The sequence below is a fragment of the Bos taurus genome, chromosome 5, assembly GCF_002263795.3.
Source record: "Bos taurus isolate L1 Dominette 01449 registration number 42190680 breed Hereford chromosome 5, ARS-UCD2.0, whole genome shotgun sequence".
Taxonomy (NCBI): domain Eukaryota; kingdom Metazoa; phylum Chordata; class Mammalia; order Artiodactyla; family Bovidae; genus Bos; species Bos taurus.
In genome coordinates, this window is record NC_037332.1 from 102,222,171 (window position 1) to 102,243,475 (window position 21,305).

At 41.6% G+C, this 21,305-nt stretch overlaps 1 protein-coding gene and 1 long non-coding RNA gene across 3 annotated transcripts in view; one reads left to right on the top strand and one right to left on the bottom strand.

Annotated features, from left to right (window-relative positions):
* WC1-12 (WC1 isolate DV10) overlaps nucleotides 1-21,305 on the top strand; it is a 57,156-nt gene that overhangs the window by 11,739 nt on the left and 24,112 nt on the right. Inside the window, exons 2-8 of one of the 2 annotated variants that reach the window (XM_059886239.1) lie at nucleotides 1,745-2,065; nucleotides 9,289-9,597; nucleotides 9,688-10,005; nucleotides 14,976-15,068; nucleotides 15,145-15,459; nucleotides 15,494-15,495; nucleotides 17,832-18,144. In XM_059886239.1, coding sequence (XP_059742222.1) covers nucleotides 1,745-2,065; nucleotides 9,289-9,597; nucleotides 9,688-10,005; nucleotides 14,976-15,068; nucleotides 15,145-15,459; nucleotides 15,494-15,495; nucleotides 17,832-18,144 — 1,671 coding nt within the window. 2 annotated transcript variants of the gene reach the window in all.
* LOC132345384 (uncharacterized) lies at nucleotides 16,346-17,890 on the bottom strand. The gene is made up of 3 exons (XR_009494735.1): nucleotides 17,801-17,890; nucleotides 17,411-17,625; nucleotides 16,346-16,468 (listed from the first exon to the last, which is right to left on the bottom strand). It is a non-coding gene; the product is annotated as an uncharacterized lncRNA (long non-coding RNA).

Sequence of the window (21,305 nt, forward strand, 5' to 3'; positions counted from 1 at the left end):
TTTAATTAAATATTAATTAGAGGTATAAAGAGTAATAGAATAAGGATAACTCAGTAGGAAAATTCAGTGGAGAAAAGAGGCTGAATAACTTGGTTTATGTGGAAAGCTAATAAAATTCCAGGACAAGGAATTTGCATCACCTACGTAGGCTGCAGGTGTCCTCCTGTTCTCCCGAAGGAGAGGAGTCACTAAGGCCTCCCTGGTCAGATCTTAGAAGCCCAGGCATAATTAGTAGGCTTGACGAGCCTCCACATTCCAGATGGGAATTCAGCCAGAAAGTGAGAGAAAGAACGACATGGGGAGACCAGTCTTTCTAGGAACTGATCCCATTCTTCATTTTCCAGGGTCTGCTTTTATACACAGAGATATAATACAAAAGTCACGTGGGGTCAGCAGTCCTGACTTTTATCAAAATCAGGTGCTTCATACAAATGTATACAAAGGTCTTAGGGGTGTTACATCATCTTCTGGCCAGGGGGCCTGCTGACAATTTATGACCCTCTCCTTGTGACAGTGGTCAGTCAACCAGAACACTTATTTTCAGGAGTGATTATTCTTAAAACAGACGCCACCTTCCGAAAGCACCAGATAAGGTTACATTCTTATAGGGTGAGGGTGTAGTGGGTTTTAATTTAAAAAAGAATTTGCCTAGCCTAAGGTCTAACGTGATTAATATCAAAGGTTAATACTTATTTCTTCTATATATTCATTAATGTGTATAAGGGCAGGGGATGTGGAGACTTAGCAGCAAACGTTGGCCCAACCAATGAAAGCCCTTCACTAATACAATTTCTAATCAGCCCACTATACTACACTAATAATTTCCTAACTTCTCAAAAGAATCTGTTTTTAGAAGGTTTAAAGCATCTCGTGCCTCTCACGGTTGGGAGGCTGTGAACAATCACATGTGGCTGGACAAACCTGTCAGGCAGGCTAGAAAACCTTCAGAGGAGTCTGTAGATTAAAACACTCCTGTCACGCCCAGAAATTATTATTAACTGGAGCTCTAAGCTAACTCCTTTCTCCAAGAGAGGTGATGGGGGATAGCCCCCCTTAAAGTCAGAGGTGTAGGTGATAGCACAAAGCAGTAAAGTAGGCAGACTCTGGTTTTGGGAGTAGATGCTCGAAAATTTCCAGGGGGACTTCTGAGGCTTGATCCCACCTTTGCATATGCCGAGCCTCCTTCCTCATGACCTTTGCCACGGGCGGAGGTCCTCACGCTGGCTCCCGGCAACTATGTACATTCCAGTGTGGGGATTACACAAGGACGTGAACACCAGGCAACAGGAATAACTGGGACACTTTAGAGCCTGTTACCAAGCCCTCTGTTCCTAGGCTGGGTGAGATGCTCCCTATGGACAGGGAATGAGAGGGAGGATTCCTCCTTAGATTCTGGGCCATGAGCTGTAACTGAGATGGGGAAGCTTGGCCCTTGTAACCTTGAGCACATCTATAGGGAGGGCAGCATCCAGAGTCTGTGAAGGCCTCTCCTTGGTGGTGTCCCTGGAGCTGGTTCTGCAGGCTCATGAGAAATACCTGATGCCTCCTTTCCTGCTCCAGGTTCAGTGATAGCACATTGGGAGCTTTGAGTTGGCCATTGTAGGAATATTTATACCACAGAAATCAAGAAATGCTATTCACAAGGATTTTCTTTTTCAGAGATCAGAGTATTCATTTTTTTAATTACTTGCCAGTATACTACTGTGGTATCCTAAAATCTCTCCTGTGTCTCTGTCTCTTACAGCTGCAAGTCTGAGGCTGAAGAATGGAGGTCGCCGCTGTGAGGGGAGAGTGGAAGTGAAACACCAAGGAAAATGGGGCACAGTGAATGATCACAAGTGGAGCTTAGAAGAGGCATCTGTGGTGTGCAGACGGCTGGGGTGTGGAGCTGCTATTGATGCTCCCCAAGGATCTTATTTTGGACCAGCATTTGGCCCCATTTGGTTTTCTTATATTTCCTGCAGAGGGACAGAGTCAGCTCTCAAGCAGTGTAGGAGTTCTACATTGAAAGACTATTGTCCTCAGGGTTACTCCCATGCCCATGATGCTGGAGCAGTTTGCTCAGGTAAGTCCTGTCTGATATAGGATGGGATAACCAGCAAGAAAAGCCTCAGTCTTATTCCCAAAGTAACTATAAGAATACAGATCACAGCCTTTAGTACATTCTTGGGTGAAGATTCCAGTCACACAGTTATTCCTAGAGCATTAGGAGTTGAAGGGAGCATAAGGGCTTGTTTGCCCCTGGAAGTAAAGGCTCCAGATCTGATCCATTGGTCACTAGGCCCTTCAGGTCTAGGTGATATGTCACAGGAGGCAGGGAGGTGAGGCCAAATATTTCATACAGGTACAGCTGCCTGGTTGAACCTACATTAATTATGTTCATCATGGTAGCTTGTTGTATTCTTTCATGGGATGGTCAGACAAGTGCCGCTATAAGAGGGGATATAGGAAAGGTGCAGGCAAGGAGAGGTGTGAGTTTATTATACTCACAGCTCCTAGAGAGACAAAGTATTAGCAAGTGAGTACTTGGGAGAGTTGCCAATAGAACCTGCTGATCCAAGCAGTGGTGCCCTCCAAATGAGGTGTTAAGACCCATGGACAAGTGACAATACATATATATGGGTCTTGTTTTTGTTTTCATCCAGCCAGTCTGTCTTTTGGTTGGAGTACTGAATCAGTTTAAATTTAAGGTAATTATAGATATGTGTGTTCTTACTGACATTGTTAATTGCTTTGTATTTTTTTAGTAGGTCTTTTTTTCCTCTCTTCCTCTTTGATTCTCTTCTCTTATGATTTGATAGCTATTTTAATACTGTGTTTGGATTCCTTTTCTTTTTTGTGTGAATATATATTGTAGATTTTTGGTTTGTGGTTTCCATGAGGTTTTGATATGCAGCCTATTGTAAGTTGCTGGTCTTCTAATTTCCAAAGCATTTCCAATAGTTTGCATTTTAACTCTCCTCCTGATTGCTAGTTTTGGTATCGTATTTATGTGTGAATGTTTTTCTACCTTTACTGTATGTTTGCCCTTACTGGTATGCTTTCTCATTCATAATTTTTTTTTTCTTCTATGTCTTTATTTTCTTCCTAGAGAAGTTCCTTTAGAATTTTTTGTAAGCTGGTTTAGTGATGTTGGATTCTTTTAGCTTTTTCTTGTCTGTAAAGCTTTTGATTTCTTCATAGAAACTGAACAAGAGCCTTGCTGGGTAGAGGATTTTTGATGGCAGGTTCCCCCTTTTATCAGTTTAAATATATCATGCCACTCTCTTTTGGCCTGCAAAGTTTCTGCTGAAAATCAGCTGATAAACATATGAGGATTCCTTGTAAGCTATTTGTTGCTTTTAATAGTTTGTCTTTAGATTTTGTCAGTTTGATTAATGTGTGTCTTGACATGTGCCTTGTTGGGTTTCCACTGGACTTCAGTGGCTATTTCCCTTCCCATATTAGGAAAACTTTCAGCTATTATCTCTTTAAATATTTTCTCAGGCCTCTTCTCCTTCAGGAGCCCCTAAAATGTGCATGTTTGTGCATTTAATGTTGTCCCAGAGGTTTCTTAATGTTGTCCCAATGATTGTCCTCACATTTTTACATTCTTTTTTCTGTCCTACAACAGTGATATTCACCATTCTGTCTTCTAGCTCACTTATCTGTTTTTCTGCCTCATTTATTCTGCTTTTGATTCCTACTAGCATATTTTTCATTTCTTTTACTGCATTCTTCAACTTTGTTCTGTGTATCTTCTAGTGCTGTTAAATATTTCTTGTATCATCTCATTCCATGCCTCCATTCTTTTTCCAAAATCTTGGATCATCTTTACTATCATTACTCTGCATTCTTTTTCAGGCAGATTGCCTATTTCAACTTCACTTAGTTGTTCTTCTGGGATTTTATTTTGTATCTTTGTCTGGAATATTTTCTTCTGCTATCTCATTTTCTGTAACTTTCTGTGTTTATGGTCACTCTTCCACAGGCTGGAGGATTGTCCTTCTTCTTCCTTTTGGTGTCTGTCCCCTGGTGGGTGAGATCATCTAGAGGCTTGTGCAGACTTCCTGGTGGGAGTGACTGGTGTCTGATGACTAGTGGGTGGAGCTAGTTCTTGATCTTCTGTGGGCAGGGTCATGTTAAAAGGTGTTCATAGAGGCAGCTGTGAGGTCAGGAAGAGTTTCAGTTCAGTTCAGTCACTCATTCATGTCAGACTCTTTGTGACCTCATGGACTGCAGCACAACAGGCCTCCCTGTCCATCACCAACTCCTGGAATTTACTCAAACTCATGTCCATTGAGTCAGTGATGCCATCCAACCATCTCATCCTCTGTTGTCCCCTTCTCCTCCTGCCTTCAATCTTTCTCAGCATCAGGGTCTCTTCAAATGAGTCAGCTCTTCACATGAGGTGGCCAAAGTATTGGAGTTTCAGCTTCAACATTAGTCCTTCCAATGAATCTCAGGACTTATTTCCTTTAGGATGGACTGGTTTTATCTCCTTGCAGTCCAAGGGACTCTGAGGAGTCTTCTCCAACACCACAGCTCAAAAGCATCAATTCTTTTGTGCTCAGATTTCTTTATAGTCCAACTCTCACATCCATACATGACTACTGTAAAAACCATAGCCTTGACTAGATGGACCTTTGTTGGCAAAGGAATGTCTCTGCTTTTTAATATGCTGTCTAGGTTGGTCACAACTTTTCTTCCAAGAAGTAAGCGTCTTTTACTTTCTTTTACTTTATCATTTGAAGCCCCCCCCCCCCCCCCAAAATAAAGATTTTAGAGCCCCCCAAAATAAAGTCTGTCACTGTTTCCACTGTTTCCCCATCTATTTGTCATGAAGTGATGGGACCAGATGCCATGATCTTAGTTTTCAGAATGTTGAGTTTTAAGCCAACTTTTTCACTCTCCTCTTTCACTTTTATCAAGAAGTTCTTTAGTTCTTCTTTGCTTTCTGCCATAAGGGTGGTATCATGTGCATACCTGAGGTTACTGATTCCAGAACAAGCTGGAATCAAGATTGCTGAGAGAAATATCAATAACCTCAGGAAGAGCTATGGGCTTCCCTCATAGCTCAGTCGGTAAAGCATCTGCCTGCAATGCTTTACCCCTTGATCCCTGGGTCGGGAAGATCCTCTGGAGAAGGAAATGGCAATTGACTCCAGTATTCTTGCCTGGAAAATCCCATTGACAGAGGAGCCTGGTGGGCTACAGTCCATGGGGCCACAAGAGTTGGACATGACTTAGTGACTAAACCACCACCACAGGAAGAGTTTAGACTGCCTATCTGCTAATGGGCAGGGCTGTGTTCCTGCCCTTTGGGTTGTTTGACCTGAGGCATCCCAGCACTGGAGCCTGCAGGCTGTTGGGTGGGGCCAGATCTTTGTTATAAAATGGCAGCATCCAGGGGATCTCACACCAATGAATACACCCTGGTACCTCTACCACCAATGTCCTTGTCTCTGCAGTGAGCCACAGCTGCCCCCACCTCCCCAGAAGACCCTATAAGACAAGCAGGTAGGTCTGGTCTTCACTTCTGTGAAGTCATGACTTTTTCCCTGGGCCCCAGTGGGCTTCCATGGGAGCTAGCTGGTAAAGAATCTGCCTACCATGCAGGAGATCCTGGTTCCATTCCTGGGTTGGGAAGATCTGCTGGAGAAGGGATAGGTTACCCACTCCAGTATTCTTGGGCTTACCTGGTGGCTCAGACAGTAAAGAATCTGCCTGCAGTGCGTGAGACCTGGGTTCAATCCCTGGGTTGAGAAGATCCCTTGGAGGAGAGAAAGGCTATCCACTCCAGTATTCTGGCCTGAAGAGTTCCATGGACAGAGGAGCCTGGCAGGCTACAGTTCATGGGGTCACAAAGAGTTGGACATGACTGAGTGACTTTCACTTCCCTTCCCTTCCCTTCCCTTCCCTTCCCTTCCCTTCCCTTGTTCCTGTGGAGTTCCTATGATCAAGCCCCCTGTCCTTCAAAATCAAGTGCTCTCAGGGCTGCTCTTCCTTATGCCAGACCGCCAGGGTGGGGAGCTTGACCTGAGTTTCAGAAACATTCTGTGGGGAATCTGTCATATAATTATTTTCCAGTTTGTGGACCACTCACCTGGTGGGTATGAGATTTCATTATATTGTAAATTCACCCCTCTTACCATCTTATTGTGGCTTCTTTGTCTTTGGATGTAGAGTATCTTTTTTGATAGGTTACATGCTTTTTTAACTGCTGTTTATCAGTTAGTTATGATTTTGGTGCTTTTGTAAGAGGAGGTGAGCTCAAGTCCTTATACTGATCCATCTTGCACATTTTACCTTAACATGATAAGTGAAAACTGAAAATCACTCAGTCATGTCCAACTCTTTGTGAACCCACGGACTATATAGTCCATGGAATTCTCCAGGCCAGAACACTGGAGTGCGTTAGCCTTTCCCTTCTCCAGGGGATCTTCCCAACCCAGTGATCAAAACCAGGTCTCCTGCGTAGCAGGTGGATTCTTTACAATTCTAAGAAGGGAAGCCTAAGAATACTGAAGTGGGTAGCCTATCCTTTCTCCATCAGATCTTCCCAACTCAGGAATCGAATCAGGGTCTTCTGCATTGCAGGTATATTCTTTACCAACTGAACAATCAAGGAAGCCCTTAAAATAATAGCTTGTCACTTAACAAATAATGAAACAAATTAATAAATCTTATAAAATGTTGTGGCTATTTTTGCCTTAAATATTCTATTATTTAAAAAACGTGCAATAGTTTTTGTATTTACCCATAGAATTATCATTTAGAGCAGTCTTCATAGCTTTGGGCATTTTCCTTTAGTTTGAATGGCTTACTGTAACATTTTTTTGTGTAGTGATGGTCTGGTGGTCTCAAACTCTATCACCTTTTTAATATTAAAACATTTTAACTATTAATAATTTTTAAAAATATTTTCACCAGTGACTGAATTCTAGTTTAGAAAATTTCACCACACTACCTTAAATATGCTTTTACATTGGCCTATGAAAAGTTGCTGCTGCTGCTAAGTTGCTTCAGTCATGCCCGACTCTGTGCAACCCCATAGATGGCAGCCCACCAGGCTCCCTCATCCCTGGGATTCTCCAGGCAAGAACACTGGAGTGGGTTGCCATTTCCTTCTCCAATGCATGAAAGTGAAAAGTGAAAGTGAAGTCGCTCAGTTGTATCCGACTCTTAGTGACCACATGGACTGCAGCCTACCAGGCTCCTGCGTCCATGGGATTTTCCAGGCAAGAATACTGGAGTGGGGTGCCATGTTAGGAACAACCTAGATAGTAGATTGAAAAACAGAGACATTACTTTGTCAACAAAGGTCGGTCTAGTCAAGGCTATAATGTTTCCAGTGGTCATGTATGGATGTTAGAGTTGGACTGTGAAGAAAGCTGAGCACTGAAGAATTGATGCTTTTGAACTGTGGTGTTGGAGAAGACTCCTGAGAGTCCCTTGGACTGCAAGGAGATCCAGCCAGTCCATTCTGAAGGAGATCAGCTCTGGGATTTCTTTGGAAGGAATGATGCTAAAGCTGAAACTCCAGTACTTTGGCCACCTCATGTGAAGGGTTGACTCATTGGAAAAGACTCTGATGCTGGGAGGGATTGGGGGCAGGAGGAGAAGGGGACGACAAAGAATGAGATGGCTGGATGGCATCATTGATTCGATGCATGTGAGTCTGAGTGAACTCTAGGAGTTGGTGATGGACAGGGAGGCCTGGCATGCTATGATTCATTGGGTCGCAAAGAGTCGGACACGACTGAGCGACTGAACTGAACTGATATGTATATGTGTGTATATATATATATATATATATATATATATATATATATTGCTTGTGGTATCCCATATGCAGTATGTATTCTGTTCACTGTATTTTCGTTTTGTTTTTCTAACTTGATAATTTCAAATGGAATGTCTTCAAGCTTACTGATTCTTTGATTTCCATGATAGAGTTTGCTTGATGCTTTCCTTTGGATTTTTAATTCAATTATTGAATCCTTAAGCTCCAGAATTTCTGTTTGGTTCTTTTTTTTTTTTTTTTTAATTGTTTTCTAGTTCTTTATGAAGCTCCTCATTTTCTCATTTTTATAGTTTTGTCTATAATTGTTCATGTATACTTGTGTTTATTTGTCTCTCTTCATTCTCTTGTAGGCCATTGAGCTTCGAAACAATGAATTTGAATTTTGTATCAAGCAGTTCACAGATCTCTATTTTCTTAGGATCAGTTTTGTCGCTGGGGGTACCCTGTTTCTGTGAGACAATGAGAGAAGGGGAATCTCCTTTTCTGTCATCTTGATGTCAAATATAAATACAGAATAAGCACAATAACAGAATTAAAATCAGTTAAATATCACCCCTTATCATTTTCTATGATTCCTGTCTCAGAAGAAAAATCTGTAACAGGAACTGTTTGGCAAACTCACAGTCCTGAAACTTCCAATCAGAACTCTCTCCCAAGTTCATTGACAAATCCTGGGGTTTCAAAAGAGATGGTTAGGACCACACCACCTCTTCTATGATTCTCAGAGCTTTCTCAACTCATGTTCTTTCCCACTGAAGTCACCTGAGAAATTCCTGGAATTTTTGCCATTAAAAATTATCAGAAAAATATAATACAAAAACCATAAAAGTTGATTATTTACAATGTCTATATTTCTTCTCTCAGACAACCTCTCTACAGAGTGGCATACACTCATGGATCCTCCTTCATGATTTTCCTTACCTAAGTCACTTGAAGACTAGCTCCTGGGAGAGAAATCTATTCAAAATAATAGCCTCACAAGTCTCAGGAAGGTTTTCTAACTTTGTCTGGATGACAGATCTGTATACTGATATAGTCCATGTCTCTCTGGGGTGGTTCTGTTTTTCATATCTCTGCATTCATGTTTGAGCACCAAAACATTATGCAATTTCCTTGAGCTCTGTAGTCCTGGGCTCCTAAAGGTGAAATTCACTTCTCCAATCAATGATAAATTATATGTTCCTGGTATTCAGTCATTTCTGATGATATGTCTTGGGCTCTGTAGTTTCCAGGCCTGTAGATAAGGAATTCATATTTCTAAACAATCTCAGAGTATCCATTGTTGGGATACAGTCATCCCAAACTGATCCTGCAAATTCTTCTGAATTTCTCTTCAGATTCTTGCTCATGAAAAGGCAATTCTGACACCAACTATCAAATTCTCTCTCCATGTCCACTCCTGGAAAAGAAAAGCATTCACATCGTTGCCTGTGATGTGTTGTTTCCATTTGTCAAGTCAGGATCAAGAACACTCACTGGGTTTCATTGTTTGTTTCTCTTAGGATTTATGCGTCTAGCTGAAGGAGATGGACCCTGCTCAGGGCGAGTAGAAGTTCATTCTGGAGAAGACTGGACCACAGTGTCTGATAGAAACTTTACATTCCCCACTGCCCAGGTCATCTGTGCAGAGCTGGGATGTGGCAAGGTTGTGTCTGTCCTGGGACACGTGCCCTTCGGAGAGTCAGGTGGCCAGGTCTGGGCTGAAGAGTTCAGGTGTAAAGGGGAGGAGCCTGAGCTCTGGTCCTGCCCGAGAGTGCCCTGTCCAGGAGGCACTTGTCACCACAGTGGAGTTGCCCAGGTTGTCTGTTCAGGTGAGATGTAGATCAGGTTTATAACCTCTCTGCTTACCTTGTTCAGGTGAGAAAATCAGACTTTGTTGAAACCCTGTCTTCTTCTACCAATGTACACAGAAGTCCGACTCATGAAAAATGGCTCCTCTCAGTGTGAGGGGCAAGTGGAGATGAATATTTCTGGACGATGGAGAGCACTCTGTGCCTCCCACTGGAGTCTGGCCAATGCCAATGTTGTCTGTCGTCAGCTCGGCTGTGGAGTCGCCATCTCCACCCCCAGAGGACCACACTTTGTGGAAGGAGGTGATCAGATCTCAACAGCCCGGTTTCACTGCTCAGGGGCTGAGTCCTTCCTGTGGAGTTGCCCTGTGACTGCCCTGGGTGGTTTTGACTGTTCTTATGGAAACACGGCCTCTGTGATCTGCTCAGGTAAGAGAGGGTGAAGGGCTACTGGTACTCAGGATGCTCCTGGAGTGAAATGTCCTGTAGAGCAGAGTGACAGGAAACTGGCATCAAAAGTCAGATATTTCATGGTGAAATGTGGTTCTCTCATTGTTCATTCATTTTCCAAGTCAGGACAAGAAGTAGAAAGGGAAATATGTATTTTTAAGCAACAATATTATTTGTATCATTTAAATATAATAATTGAAAACAATGTATAAGCATTAAGTGGAGACTTCAGTCATGTACTCAGATCAGCAAAGAGAACATTCCCAGAACCACAGTCACTGTTGTCTCCCCATAACTGTGTCTCCCTCTTCTCCAGTTAAGACTGCTCACCTAACTTCTTCTACCATAGAGTGTTTTATCGTTTGAACTGTATATAAAATTATGCAGTATATTTTCTTTTGTGTATAACTTTGAGTCACCATTATATTTGAGATTCACTCATGATGCTGCTTAAAGAAGCATTTTATTCATTTTTATTTCTGTAGAGTAGATCTTTGAATGATCACATGACCATGAGTTGATCCATTCCACAATAGATAGTAGAGATTTGAGTTGTTTCCTATTCTTGACTAATGCAAATATGATGCTACAACTTACCATGACAATGACTCTGGGTACAAAGATGTTATTTATCTAGTGTGTTTAACCTTTGGTCTTTCATTTTCATTTTTTTAATGGTATGGTGTCTTTTGGTGAGCCAAGTTCTTAATCTTAAGAAATTATAACTTACCAACTTCTTTCTTTACTTTTAACACTTCTTATATCCTTTAAAAAGAACTTTGTCTACTCCAAGACCATAAAAGCATTCTCAAAGAGTATCTCATAGAAGGTTAATAATTTTTCTCTTGCATAGAATTGTGCATCCCTTTTGCAATTGATATCTGTGTAAGATAAGATCAAGTTTCATATGACATCCAATTGACTCAGAATCTTTTTCTGAAAAGACTCTTTTCCCCACTGCAGTGCCACCTTTGTCATAAGAAGAAAAGCATATGTCTGAGTGTTTTTTAAGACTCTCTATTTTATTCCATTGTTTCATTGTCTATCCTTGCACCAATACTGCATTTTCTTAATTATTATAATGTCCGTCCTGGGTGTTCTTTGGAAGGAATGATGCTAAAGCTGAAACTCCAGTATTTTGGCCACCTCATGCGAAGAGTTGACTCATTGGAAAAGACTCTGATGCTGGGAGGGATTGGGGGTAGGAGGAGAAGGGGGCGACAGAGGATGAGATGGCTGGATGGCATCACTGACTCAATGGACATGAGTTTGAGTGAACTCCGGGAGTTGGTGATGGACAGGGAGGCCAGGCGTGCTGCAATTCATGGGGTTGCAAAGAGTTGGACACGACTGAGTGACTGAACTGAATTGAAGTCTGGATAATTTTAATGTAAAGAGTTTATATTATTAACTCTTCTACCTTTGTTGTTTTTTTTGGTCAACTGTGTTGGTCATTCTTGTTCTTTTGTACTGTATTTCAATTTTGGAATCAGCTTTTCATTTTCTTAAAAATATTACATATTTACTGTGTTGGGTGTTAGTTGCAGCATATGGATCTTCATTATGTCTTGTGGGATCTTCTGTTATGACACATGGAGTGCCTAGTTGTGAGGTTCCAGCTCAGATGCTCTGTGGCATGTGGGATCTTAGTTCTCACATCAGGGATCGAACCTGAGTCCTCTGCATTGCATGGCTGATTCTCAACCATTGGACCAGGAGAGAAATCCCCCAGCTTGTCATTTTTCACCAAAAAAAAAAAAAAAAGAGAGAGCATAAACATATTTTGTTTGAGAAGAGTTAATCTTCACAGAAATTGGAGGTGATTGACTGACAATGTTGAGTTTTCCGATTTATTGACATTATATATGTTTATCCCTCCATTCAGTTAGGTCTCCAATTTCTCTCAGAGGTTTTGCTCATCTTCTGCTAGATTTTTCTCCTAGACATTTATGTTTTTGATGTCATAAGCATTTCTTTTAGTGGAAGTGTCCTAGGAATGATTTATCTCTGACTTGTTTTTACCTTTCCTTTTTTTAATTTTGATGTAATTTGAGACTAAAAGCTGTAAGAATAATATAAAAATCCAGAATACCTTTAGCTCGATTTCCCAATGTTAGTATTCTGCTTTAATCTCTCCCTCCAGTTGACATTTCTCTCTATCTCTGTTTCGGTCTTTCCTTCTTTGTCCCTCTCCCACCACATTTCTCTATGAATATGTAAAATCCTTCTGAATTAGATTGCAGACATGATGTCTCTTTACCTCTAAAATGCTTCAAGGGATTTCCTTATGTAACCACACTTCAGTCAAGTCATCAGACTGCTTCAGCCCCAGATGATATCTAAGTGCAACCACTGAAAGACTCTAAGACAGAACTGCCAAGTAGGATCTTTCGGAAATTATTTACCCAGGAAGTCTTAAGCAAAATGAGGTATATATTTTTTTGCTTAAGTGGCTAAGCTTTATGGGCAAATTTATTATACAGCAAATAACCAGGACACGCTTCCCTGGTGGCTCAGTGGTAAAGAACCCACCTGCCAAGTCAGGAAACCTGAGTTCCACCTGGGGGACTTGACAATCCCCTGGAGAAAAAAATGGAAACCCACTCCAATATTATTGCCTGAGAAATCCCATGAACAGAGGAACCTGGTGGGCTACAGTCCATATGATCGCCAAAAAAATCAGACATGATTGTTTGACTAAACAACAACTATAGCAACCAGGACACTTATTACGTGACCTGCATCTCTGAATAGAAGACCATTTGTCCTCTGATCTTCTATTTACTGTTTCTACCTTATGCCGAGCTAATGTGCTGAAACGCTCATCCTTTACTTAATATCGGCTGTTAAGTTTTTCAGCTCTATAATTTTTATCTGTTGTTATTTTGTCAATTTCTTTTGTCAGTTAATTCCATGAGGCCTTCAATAGTGCTGAGTTAAATTCTCCATCAGATAACTCTAGCAACTGAATAACTTGGGAAATTCTTTCTAATGTCTTTTTCTTCCTGGTTTTCCATGAGATCTCTATGTGTATTGTTTTTATTTTTTGAAATTTTTTAAAAATTTTATTTTATTTTTAAACTTTATGTAATTGTATTAGTTTTGCCAAATATCAAAATGAATCCACCGCAGGTATACATGTGTTCCCCATCCTGAACCCTCCTCCCTCCTCCCTCCCCATACCATCCCTCTGGGTCGTCCCAGTGCACTAGCCCCAAGCATCCAGTATCGTGCATTGAACCTGGACTGGCATCTGGTTTCATACATGATATTTTACATGTTTCAATGCCATTCTCCCAAATCTTCCCACCCTCTCCCTCTCCCATAGAGTCCATAAGACTGTTCTATACATCAGTGTCTCTTTTGCTGTCTCGTACACAGGGTTATTGTTACCATCTTTCTAAATTCCATATATATGCGTTAGTATACTGTATTGGTGTTTTTCCTTCTGGCTTACTTCACTCTGTATAATAGGCTCCAGTTTCATCCACCTCATTAGAACTGATTCAAATGTTTTCTTTTTAATGGCTGAGTAATACTCCATTGTGTATATGTACCACAGCTTTCTTATCCAGTCATCTGCTGATGGACATCTAGGTTGCTTCCATGTCCTGGCTATTATAAACAGTGCTGTGATGAACATTGGGGTACACGTGTCTCTTTCCCTTCTGGTTTCCTCAGTGTGTATGCCCAGCAGTGGGATTGCTGGATCATAAGGCAGTTCTATTTCCAGGTTTTTAAGGAATCTCCACACTGTTCTCCATAGTGGCTGTACTAGTTTGCATTCCCACCAACAGTGTAGGAGGGTTCCCTTTTCTCCACACCCTCTCCAGCATTTATTGCTTGTAGACTTTTGGATCGCAGCCATTCTGACTGGTGTGAAATGGTACCTCATTGTGGTTTTGATTTGCATTTCTCTGATAATGAGTGATGTTGAGCATCTTTTCATGTGTTTGTTAGCCATCTGTATGTCTTCTTTGGAGAAATGTCTGTTTAGTTCTTTGGCCCATTTTTTGATTGGGCCATTTATTTTTCTGGAATTGAGCTGTAGGAGTTGCTTGTATATTTTTGAGATTAGTTGTTTGTCAGTTGCTTCATTTGCTATTATTTTCTCCCATTCTGAAGGCTGTCTTTTCACCTTGCTAATAGTTTCCTTTGATGTGCAGAAGCTTTTAAGGTTAATTAGGTCCCATTTGTTTATTTTTGCTTTTATTTCCAATATTCTTGGAGGTGGGTCATAGAGGATCCTGCTGTGATGTATGTCAGAGAGTGTTTTGCCTATGTTCTCCTCTAGGAATTTTATAGTTTCTGGTCTTAAGTTTAGATCTTTAATCCATTTTGAGTTTATTTTTGTGTATGGTGTTAGAAAGTGTTCTAGTTTCATTCTTTTACAAGTGGTTGACCAGATTTCCCAGCACCACTTGTTAAAGAGATTGTCTTTAATGCACTGTATATTCTTGCTTCCTTTGTCAAAGATAAGTGTATTGTTTTTAATAACAGACATTGTAGATTAAAAAGTGGTAGAATCCCTTTGGAAAAGATTTTATTCTGCTTTTCCCATTTACGCATAGATTTAGAAACAAAACAGCTTACTTAACTCACTCTTAGTGCAATGGTTAACTGAAAACAATTGTGGCACTGTCAGAAGAACTCTCCCTGCTGTTGCTGCTGCTAAGTTGCTTCAGTCGTGTCCGACTCTGTGCGACCCCATGGATGGCAGCCCACAAGGCTCCCCCATCCCTGGGGTTCTCCAGGCAAGAGTACTGGAGTGGGTTGCCATTGTCTTCTCCACAGAACTCTCCCTAGAGAAGGTGAATCCTAAGATTATGATAACCTTACTGTTATGTTAACATTGTTTATCTTAGACTTCATCACTAGGTCATTATTTAACTTAATTCAATTTATTGTTCTTCAACCCACAAACCCTCTGATCACTGCTGTTTCTGCAGGAAACCAGACCCAGGTGCTGCCCCAGTGCAACGACTCCCGCTCGGAACCAGCAGGCTCTGCAGCCTCAGATGAGAGCGCCCCCTACTGCTCAGGTAAGGGTCCCACAAGACAGAAGACCATTCTCATCCCCCAGGTCAACGCCCAATTGTTCCTTTTCTCTCTTCTCAGACAGCAGACAGCTCCGCCTGGTGGAAGGAGGCGGTCCCTGCGCCGGGAGAGTGGAGATCCTTGACCAGGGCTCCTGGGGCACCATCTGTGATGATGGCTGGGACCTAGACGATGCCCGCGTGGTGTGCAGGCAGCTGGGCTGTGGAGAAGCCCTCAATGCCCCAGGGTCTGCTCACTTTGGGGCAGGATCAGGACCCATCTGGCTGGGCGACCTGAACTGTACAGGAAATGAGTCTCATGTGTGGAGGTGCCCTTCCCAGGGTTGGGGGCGGCACAACTGCAGACACAAGCAGGATGCGGGGGTCATCTGCTCAGGTCTGTGCTGCACACTGTCCACAGTCTAGGGGAGGGGTGATAGCCCTGGAGAAGGGGTGGTCTGAACCCTGAGGAAAAGGTGTTGGAAGGACTACAGAAGGAAGCTTCCTCCCATGGAGCCTGTCTTTCCAGCAGATGTGAAGACGAGGTGCTTTCATTTCCTCCTGCAGCAGCTGATGTTCTAGTCCTTTCTTCTCAGCAGTGTTTCCTGACAGAGCCAGTTCTTACAACTCCAGTTGAAAGTTGGGCTTACCTTGCCTTACATATGGGACGAAAATCTTAAGTCCATGGTACTAGTTCCTGTTTGCTTCTGTAACAAATTGCCACATAGTGGTTTAAAACAACATCTATTTATTTCCTTAAAGTTCTCTAGGTTCGATGTTCAGCAGTATCTCCCTGGGTTGGAATCAAGGTTTCAGCAGGGACACATCACTTCGGAGGCTTTGGTGAAGAATCCCATTTCTTATATCAAGTTTCTTTTCAAACCACCTTAATTCCTTGGCTCATAGACCCCCTTCATCCATCATCAAACCAGCAATGCTGCACATCTTTAATCATTATCCAGAGTCACATCTCTCTCTAGTCAGAGCCAAGAAAGAGTGCTTCTATTGGTTTGGCCAAAAGTTTCCTTCATTTTTTCTGTAAGATGGTCTAGTAATACTTAGCTGTCTTTCACTTCATTTGAAACAATTATGTTAGATTGTATTTTGGCAGCTATCATATCAGCACACATATATATTTTTTGAACGATCAAAATTAGTGAATTTTTATGTAGCCACTTTAACATTGAAAATGGAATAAAAAAAGCAACATTTTCTTCCTATCATTCTTTATTATTTCAAGAAAAGTTAGAAACACAACCGAAATGCAAAACAAATTTGTGGAGTGTATGGAAGTACGGTGAGTGAAAAAACTCATCAAAAGTGGTTTATGAAGTTTTGTGTTGGAGATTTCTCACTGGACAGTACTGCAGAGTAGGGTAGACAAGATGAAGTTGATCACAGTCAAACTGAAATATTATTTGAAGACAATGTTATACAATGCAGGAGATAGGCAACATACTCAAAATATCCAAAGCAAGCATTGAAAGTCATTTGTACCAGTTCGGTTAAATTAATTGCTTTGATGTTTGAGTTTCACATAAGTGAAAAAAACCTTCACGGTAGTATTTCTACATGAGATTCTCTACTTAAACATAAAGAAAACATTTTGCTTTTGAAACAAATTGTGATGGGTGATGAAAAGTGGATATTTCACAATAATGTGGAATGGAAGAGATTGTGGGGCATGTGAAATGAACCACCACCAACCACACCAAAGGCCAGTCTTCTTCCAAAGAAGGTGATGTTGTATATGTGGTGGTATTGGAAGGGAGTCCTCTCTTAAGGGAGTACCTTCCAGAAAATTGAATGATAATTCCAACAAGTACTGTTCCCCATTAGACCAACTGAAAATAGCACTTGATGAAAAGCATTCAGAATTAATCCAAAAAAATGCATAATCTTCCATCAGGATAATGCAATACCACATATTTCTTTGCAAGCTAGGCAAAAACTGCCACAGTTTGGCTAGTTCTGATTCATCAGCTGTGTTTACCAGACATTGCAGTTTTGGATTTCCATTTATTTAGATTTTTAAAAAATTCTCTTAATGGAAAAAATTTAAATTCACTGTAAGACTATAAAATGCACTTGGATTAGTTCTTTGCTTAGAAAGATAAAAGTTTTGGGAAGAGGGAATTATGAAGTTGCCTGAAAATGGCACAAGGTAGTAGAACAAAATGATGAATATGCTGTTCAATAAAGTTCTGAGTGAACATGAAAAATGTCTTTTATTTTGACTTAAAACCCAAAGAAACTTTCTGGCCAACCAAATAAGAATGTGATTAGACTGAGTTCACATAGTTAATCCACAATAGTTCAACTTAATTTCACCATCCCATGATTCTTACCTTAATCATATCTGTGAAATCCCTTTTGCCAGGCTAGGTAACATATTCATGGTTCCAGGGACTTGGATGAGACTTCTGTGTGTTCATTATCCTGCCACTGCCCCAATATCCATATCACATCCCTTTCACATTCTCTTAGAGGTTTGGTCAGGAAAAAGAATTCAGCTCTCCTCCCTGAAGGTGCCCAGGTTGCTCTTCCTCTCTGCTCATATTCACTACATCATGGTGGTAGAAACGTTTAAAAAGATAGACACAAATGGACAAAGTCAGGTAAAAGGGAGACAACTTTCACTCATATTACCTAATGGGTATCTCTTCAGCTGGTTGAGGGATGAATGGGCACTATTTCTAGGAGAGAGGAAAACCCAGAGCACTGAGTGAAGTTCTCACCAGTCCTGATTTCTCCCTTTCAATCTTACAGTTCCTGGCCCTCAGAATTGTGAGTGAGGATAAGCAGTGTGCTGGGTGGCTGGAAGTTTTCTACAACGGGACCTGGGGCAGTGTCTGCCGAAGCTCCATGAAAGACATCACTGTGTCCATCATCTGCAGTCAGCTTGGCTGTGGGGACAGTGGAAGTCTCAACTCTTCTGTTGCTCTTAGAGAAGGTTCTAGACCCCGGTGGGTAGATGGAATCCAGTGTCGGAACACTGATACCTCTCTCTGGCAGTGTCCTTCTGACCCTTGGAATTGCAGTTCATGCTCTCCAAAGGAGGAAGCCTACATCTCATGTGCAGGTGAATTACTGTCTGTTTCTGTGTCTGTCTTAAACCTGTAGAATGTTAATAATGATACTTTATATTTTCATAATTAACTAATGAATTTAACATTGGTCCACAAAATGAAGTTAAGACCAGCTCAGTTCAGTCGATCAGCTGTGACCAACTCCTTGCAATCCCATGGACTGCAGCATGCCAAGCTCCCCTGTCCAACACCAACTCCAGGAGCCTACTTAAAATCATGTCCATCGCATTGGTGATGCCATCCAACCATCTCATCCACTGCCATCCCCTTCTCCTCTTGCCTTCAGTCTTTCCCAGCATCAGTGTCTTTTCCAATGAGTCCGTTCTTCCCAAAAGGTGGCCAAAGTATTGGAGTTTCTGCTTCAGCATCAGTCCTTCCAGTGAGTATTCAGGACTGATTTCCTTTAGAATTGACTGGATTTATCTCCTTGCAGTTTAAGGGACTCTCAAGAGTCTTCTCAAATGCAACAGTTCAAAAGCATCAATTCTTTGGTGCTCAGCTTTCTTTATAGTCCATCTCTCACATTCATACTGGACTAATGGGAAAACCATAGCTTTGAGTAGATGAACCTTTTTTGGTAAAGTAATGTCTCTGCTTTTTAATATGCTGTCTAGTTGGTCACAGATTTTCTTCCAAGGAGCAAGTTTCTTTCAATTTCATGACTGAAACCACTATCTGCAGTGATTTTAGAGGCCCCCCAAATAAAGTCTATCATCTATTTGCCATGAAGTGATGGGACTGGATGCCATGATCTTAGTTTTCTGAATGTTGAGTTTTAAGCCAAACTCAAACTCAAATGTTGAGTTTTAAGAGAGTTTTATCACTCTCTTCTTTCACTTCCATCAAAAGGCTCTTTAGTTCTTCTTTGCTTTCTGCAATAAGGGTGGTGTCATCTGTGTATCTGAGGTTACTGATATTTTTCCTGGCAATCTTGATTCCAGCTTGTGCTTCATCCAGCCTGGCATTTCACATGATGATGTACTCTGCAATAAGTTAAATAAGCAGGGTGACAATATACAGCCTTGGTGTACTCCTTTCCCAATTTGGAATCTGTCTGTTGTCCCATGTCCAGTTCTAACTGTTGCTTCTTGACCTGCATTACAGATTTCTCAAGAGGCACATCAGGTGGTCTGGTATTCCCAAGTCTTTCAGAATTTTCCACAGTTTGTTGTGATCCACACAGTCAAGGCTTTGGCATAGTCAGTAAAGCGAAAATAGCCATTTTTCTGGAACTCTCTTGCTTTTTCAATGATCCAGCAGATGTTGGCAATGTGATCTCTGGTTCCTCTGCCTTCTCTAAATACAGCTTGAACATCTGGAAGTTCACGGTTCACATATTGCTGAAGCCTAGCTTGGAGGATTTTGAGCATTACTTTGCTAACTTGTGAGATGAGTCCAATTGTGCTCTAGTTTGAACATTCTTTGGCATTGCCTTTCTTTGGGATTGGAATGAAAACTGACCTTTTCCAGTCCTATGGCCACTGCTGAGTTTTCCAAATTCGCTGGCATATTGAGTGCAGCACTTTCACAGCATCATATTTTAGAATTTGAAATAGCTCAACTGGAATTTCATCACCTCCACTAGCTTTGTTTGTAGTGATGCTTTCTAAGGCCGACTTGACTTCACATTCCAGGATGTCTGGCTCTAGGTGAGTGATCACACCATTGTGGTTTTCTGGGTCATCAAGATCTTTTTCTTATAGTTCTTCTGTGTATTCTTGCCACCTCTTCTTAATATCTTCTGCTTCTGTTAGGTCCATGCCATTTCTGTCCTTTATTGTGCTCATCTTTGCATGAAACATTCCCTTAGTGTCTCTAATTTTCTTGAAGAGATCTCTAGTCTTTCCCATTCTTTGTTTTCATCTATTTTTTTTTTTTTTTGCATTGATTGCTGATAAAGGCTTTCTGATCTCTCCTTGCTACTCTTTGGAACCCTGCATTCAAATGGGTATATCTTTCCTTTTCTCCTTTGCCTTTAGCTTCTCTTCTTTTCTCGGCTATTTGTAAGGCCTCCTCAGACAACCATTTTGCCTTTTTGCATTTCTTTTTCTTGAGGACTGTCTTGATCACTGCCTCCTGTAGAATGTCACAAACCTCCATCCATAGTTCTTCAGGCACTCTGTCTGTCAGGTCTAATCCCTTGAATCTATTTGTCACTTCCACTGTATAATGATAAGGGATTTGACTTAGGTCATACCTGAATGATCTAGTGGTTTTCCCTACAGAGACTGAGCCAGAACTATGTCTGAGTGTCTCCTGTGGAGGTGTGGGTCAACAGTGGCCTGCCACAGAGGCTCTGGGTGCAGCAGACCTGGGTATAGCATAAGCCCTTTTGGAGGAGGTCGCCATTAACTCTACCATAGAACCAACAGAAATCACAAAGGACTTGGGAAACAGACTCTTGGAGGGCAGAAACAAAACCTGTGCGCACCAGGACCCAGGAGAAAGGAGCAGTGACCCCACAGGAGACTGACTCAGATATGCCCGTGAGTGTCCAGGAGCCTCTGACAGAGGTGTATGTTGGCAGTGGCTTGCTTCATATTCAGAGGCACCGAGTGCAGCAGTCAGTGAAGGGGACCTTTTGAAGGAAATCACCATTATCTTCATTACCTCCACCATAGTTTGGCCTCAGGTCAAGCATCAGGGAGGAAACAACCCCACCCATCAACAGAAAATTGGATGAAAAATTTACTGAATATGCCCCTGCCCATCAGAACAAGACCCAGTTTCCCCCTCAGTCAGTCTCTCTCATCAGGAAGCTTCCATTAGCCTCTTAACCCTATCCATCAGAGGGCAGAGAGAATGAAAACTACAGTCACAGAAAACTAACCAAACTGATCATATGGACCACAGCCTTGCCTAGCTCAATGAAACTATGAGCCATGCCGTGTAGGGCCATCCAAGACAGACAGGTCATGGCGGAGAGTTCTGACAAAATGTGGTCCACTGGAGAAAGGAATGGCAAACCACTTCAGTATTCATGCCTTGAGAACCCCATGAACAGTATGAAAAGGCAAAAAGGTATGACACTGAAAGATGATCTCCCCAGGTTGTTAGGTACCCAATACACTACTGGAGAAGTGTGGAGATATAACTCCAGAAAGAATGACGAGACAGAGACAAAGCAAAAACAACACCCAGTTGTGGATGTGAA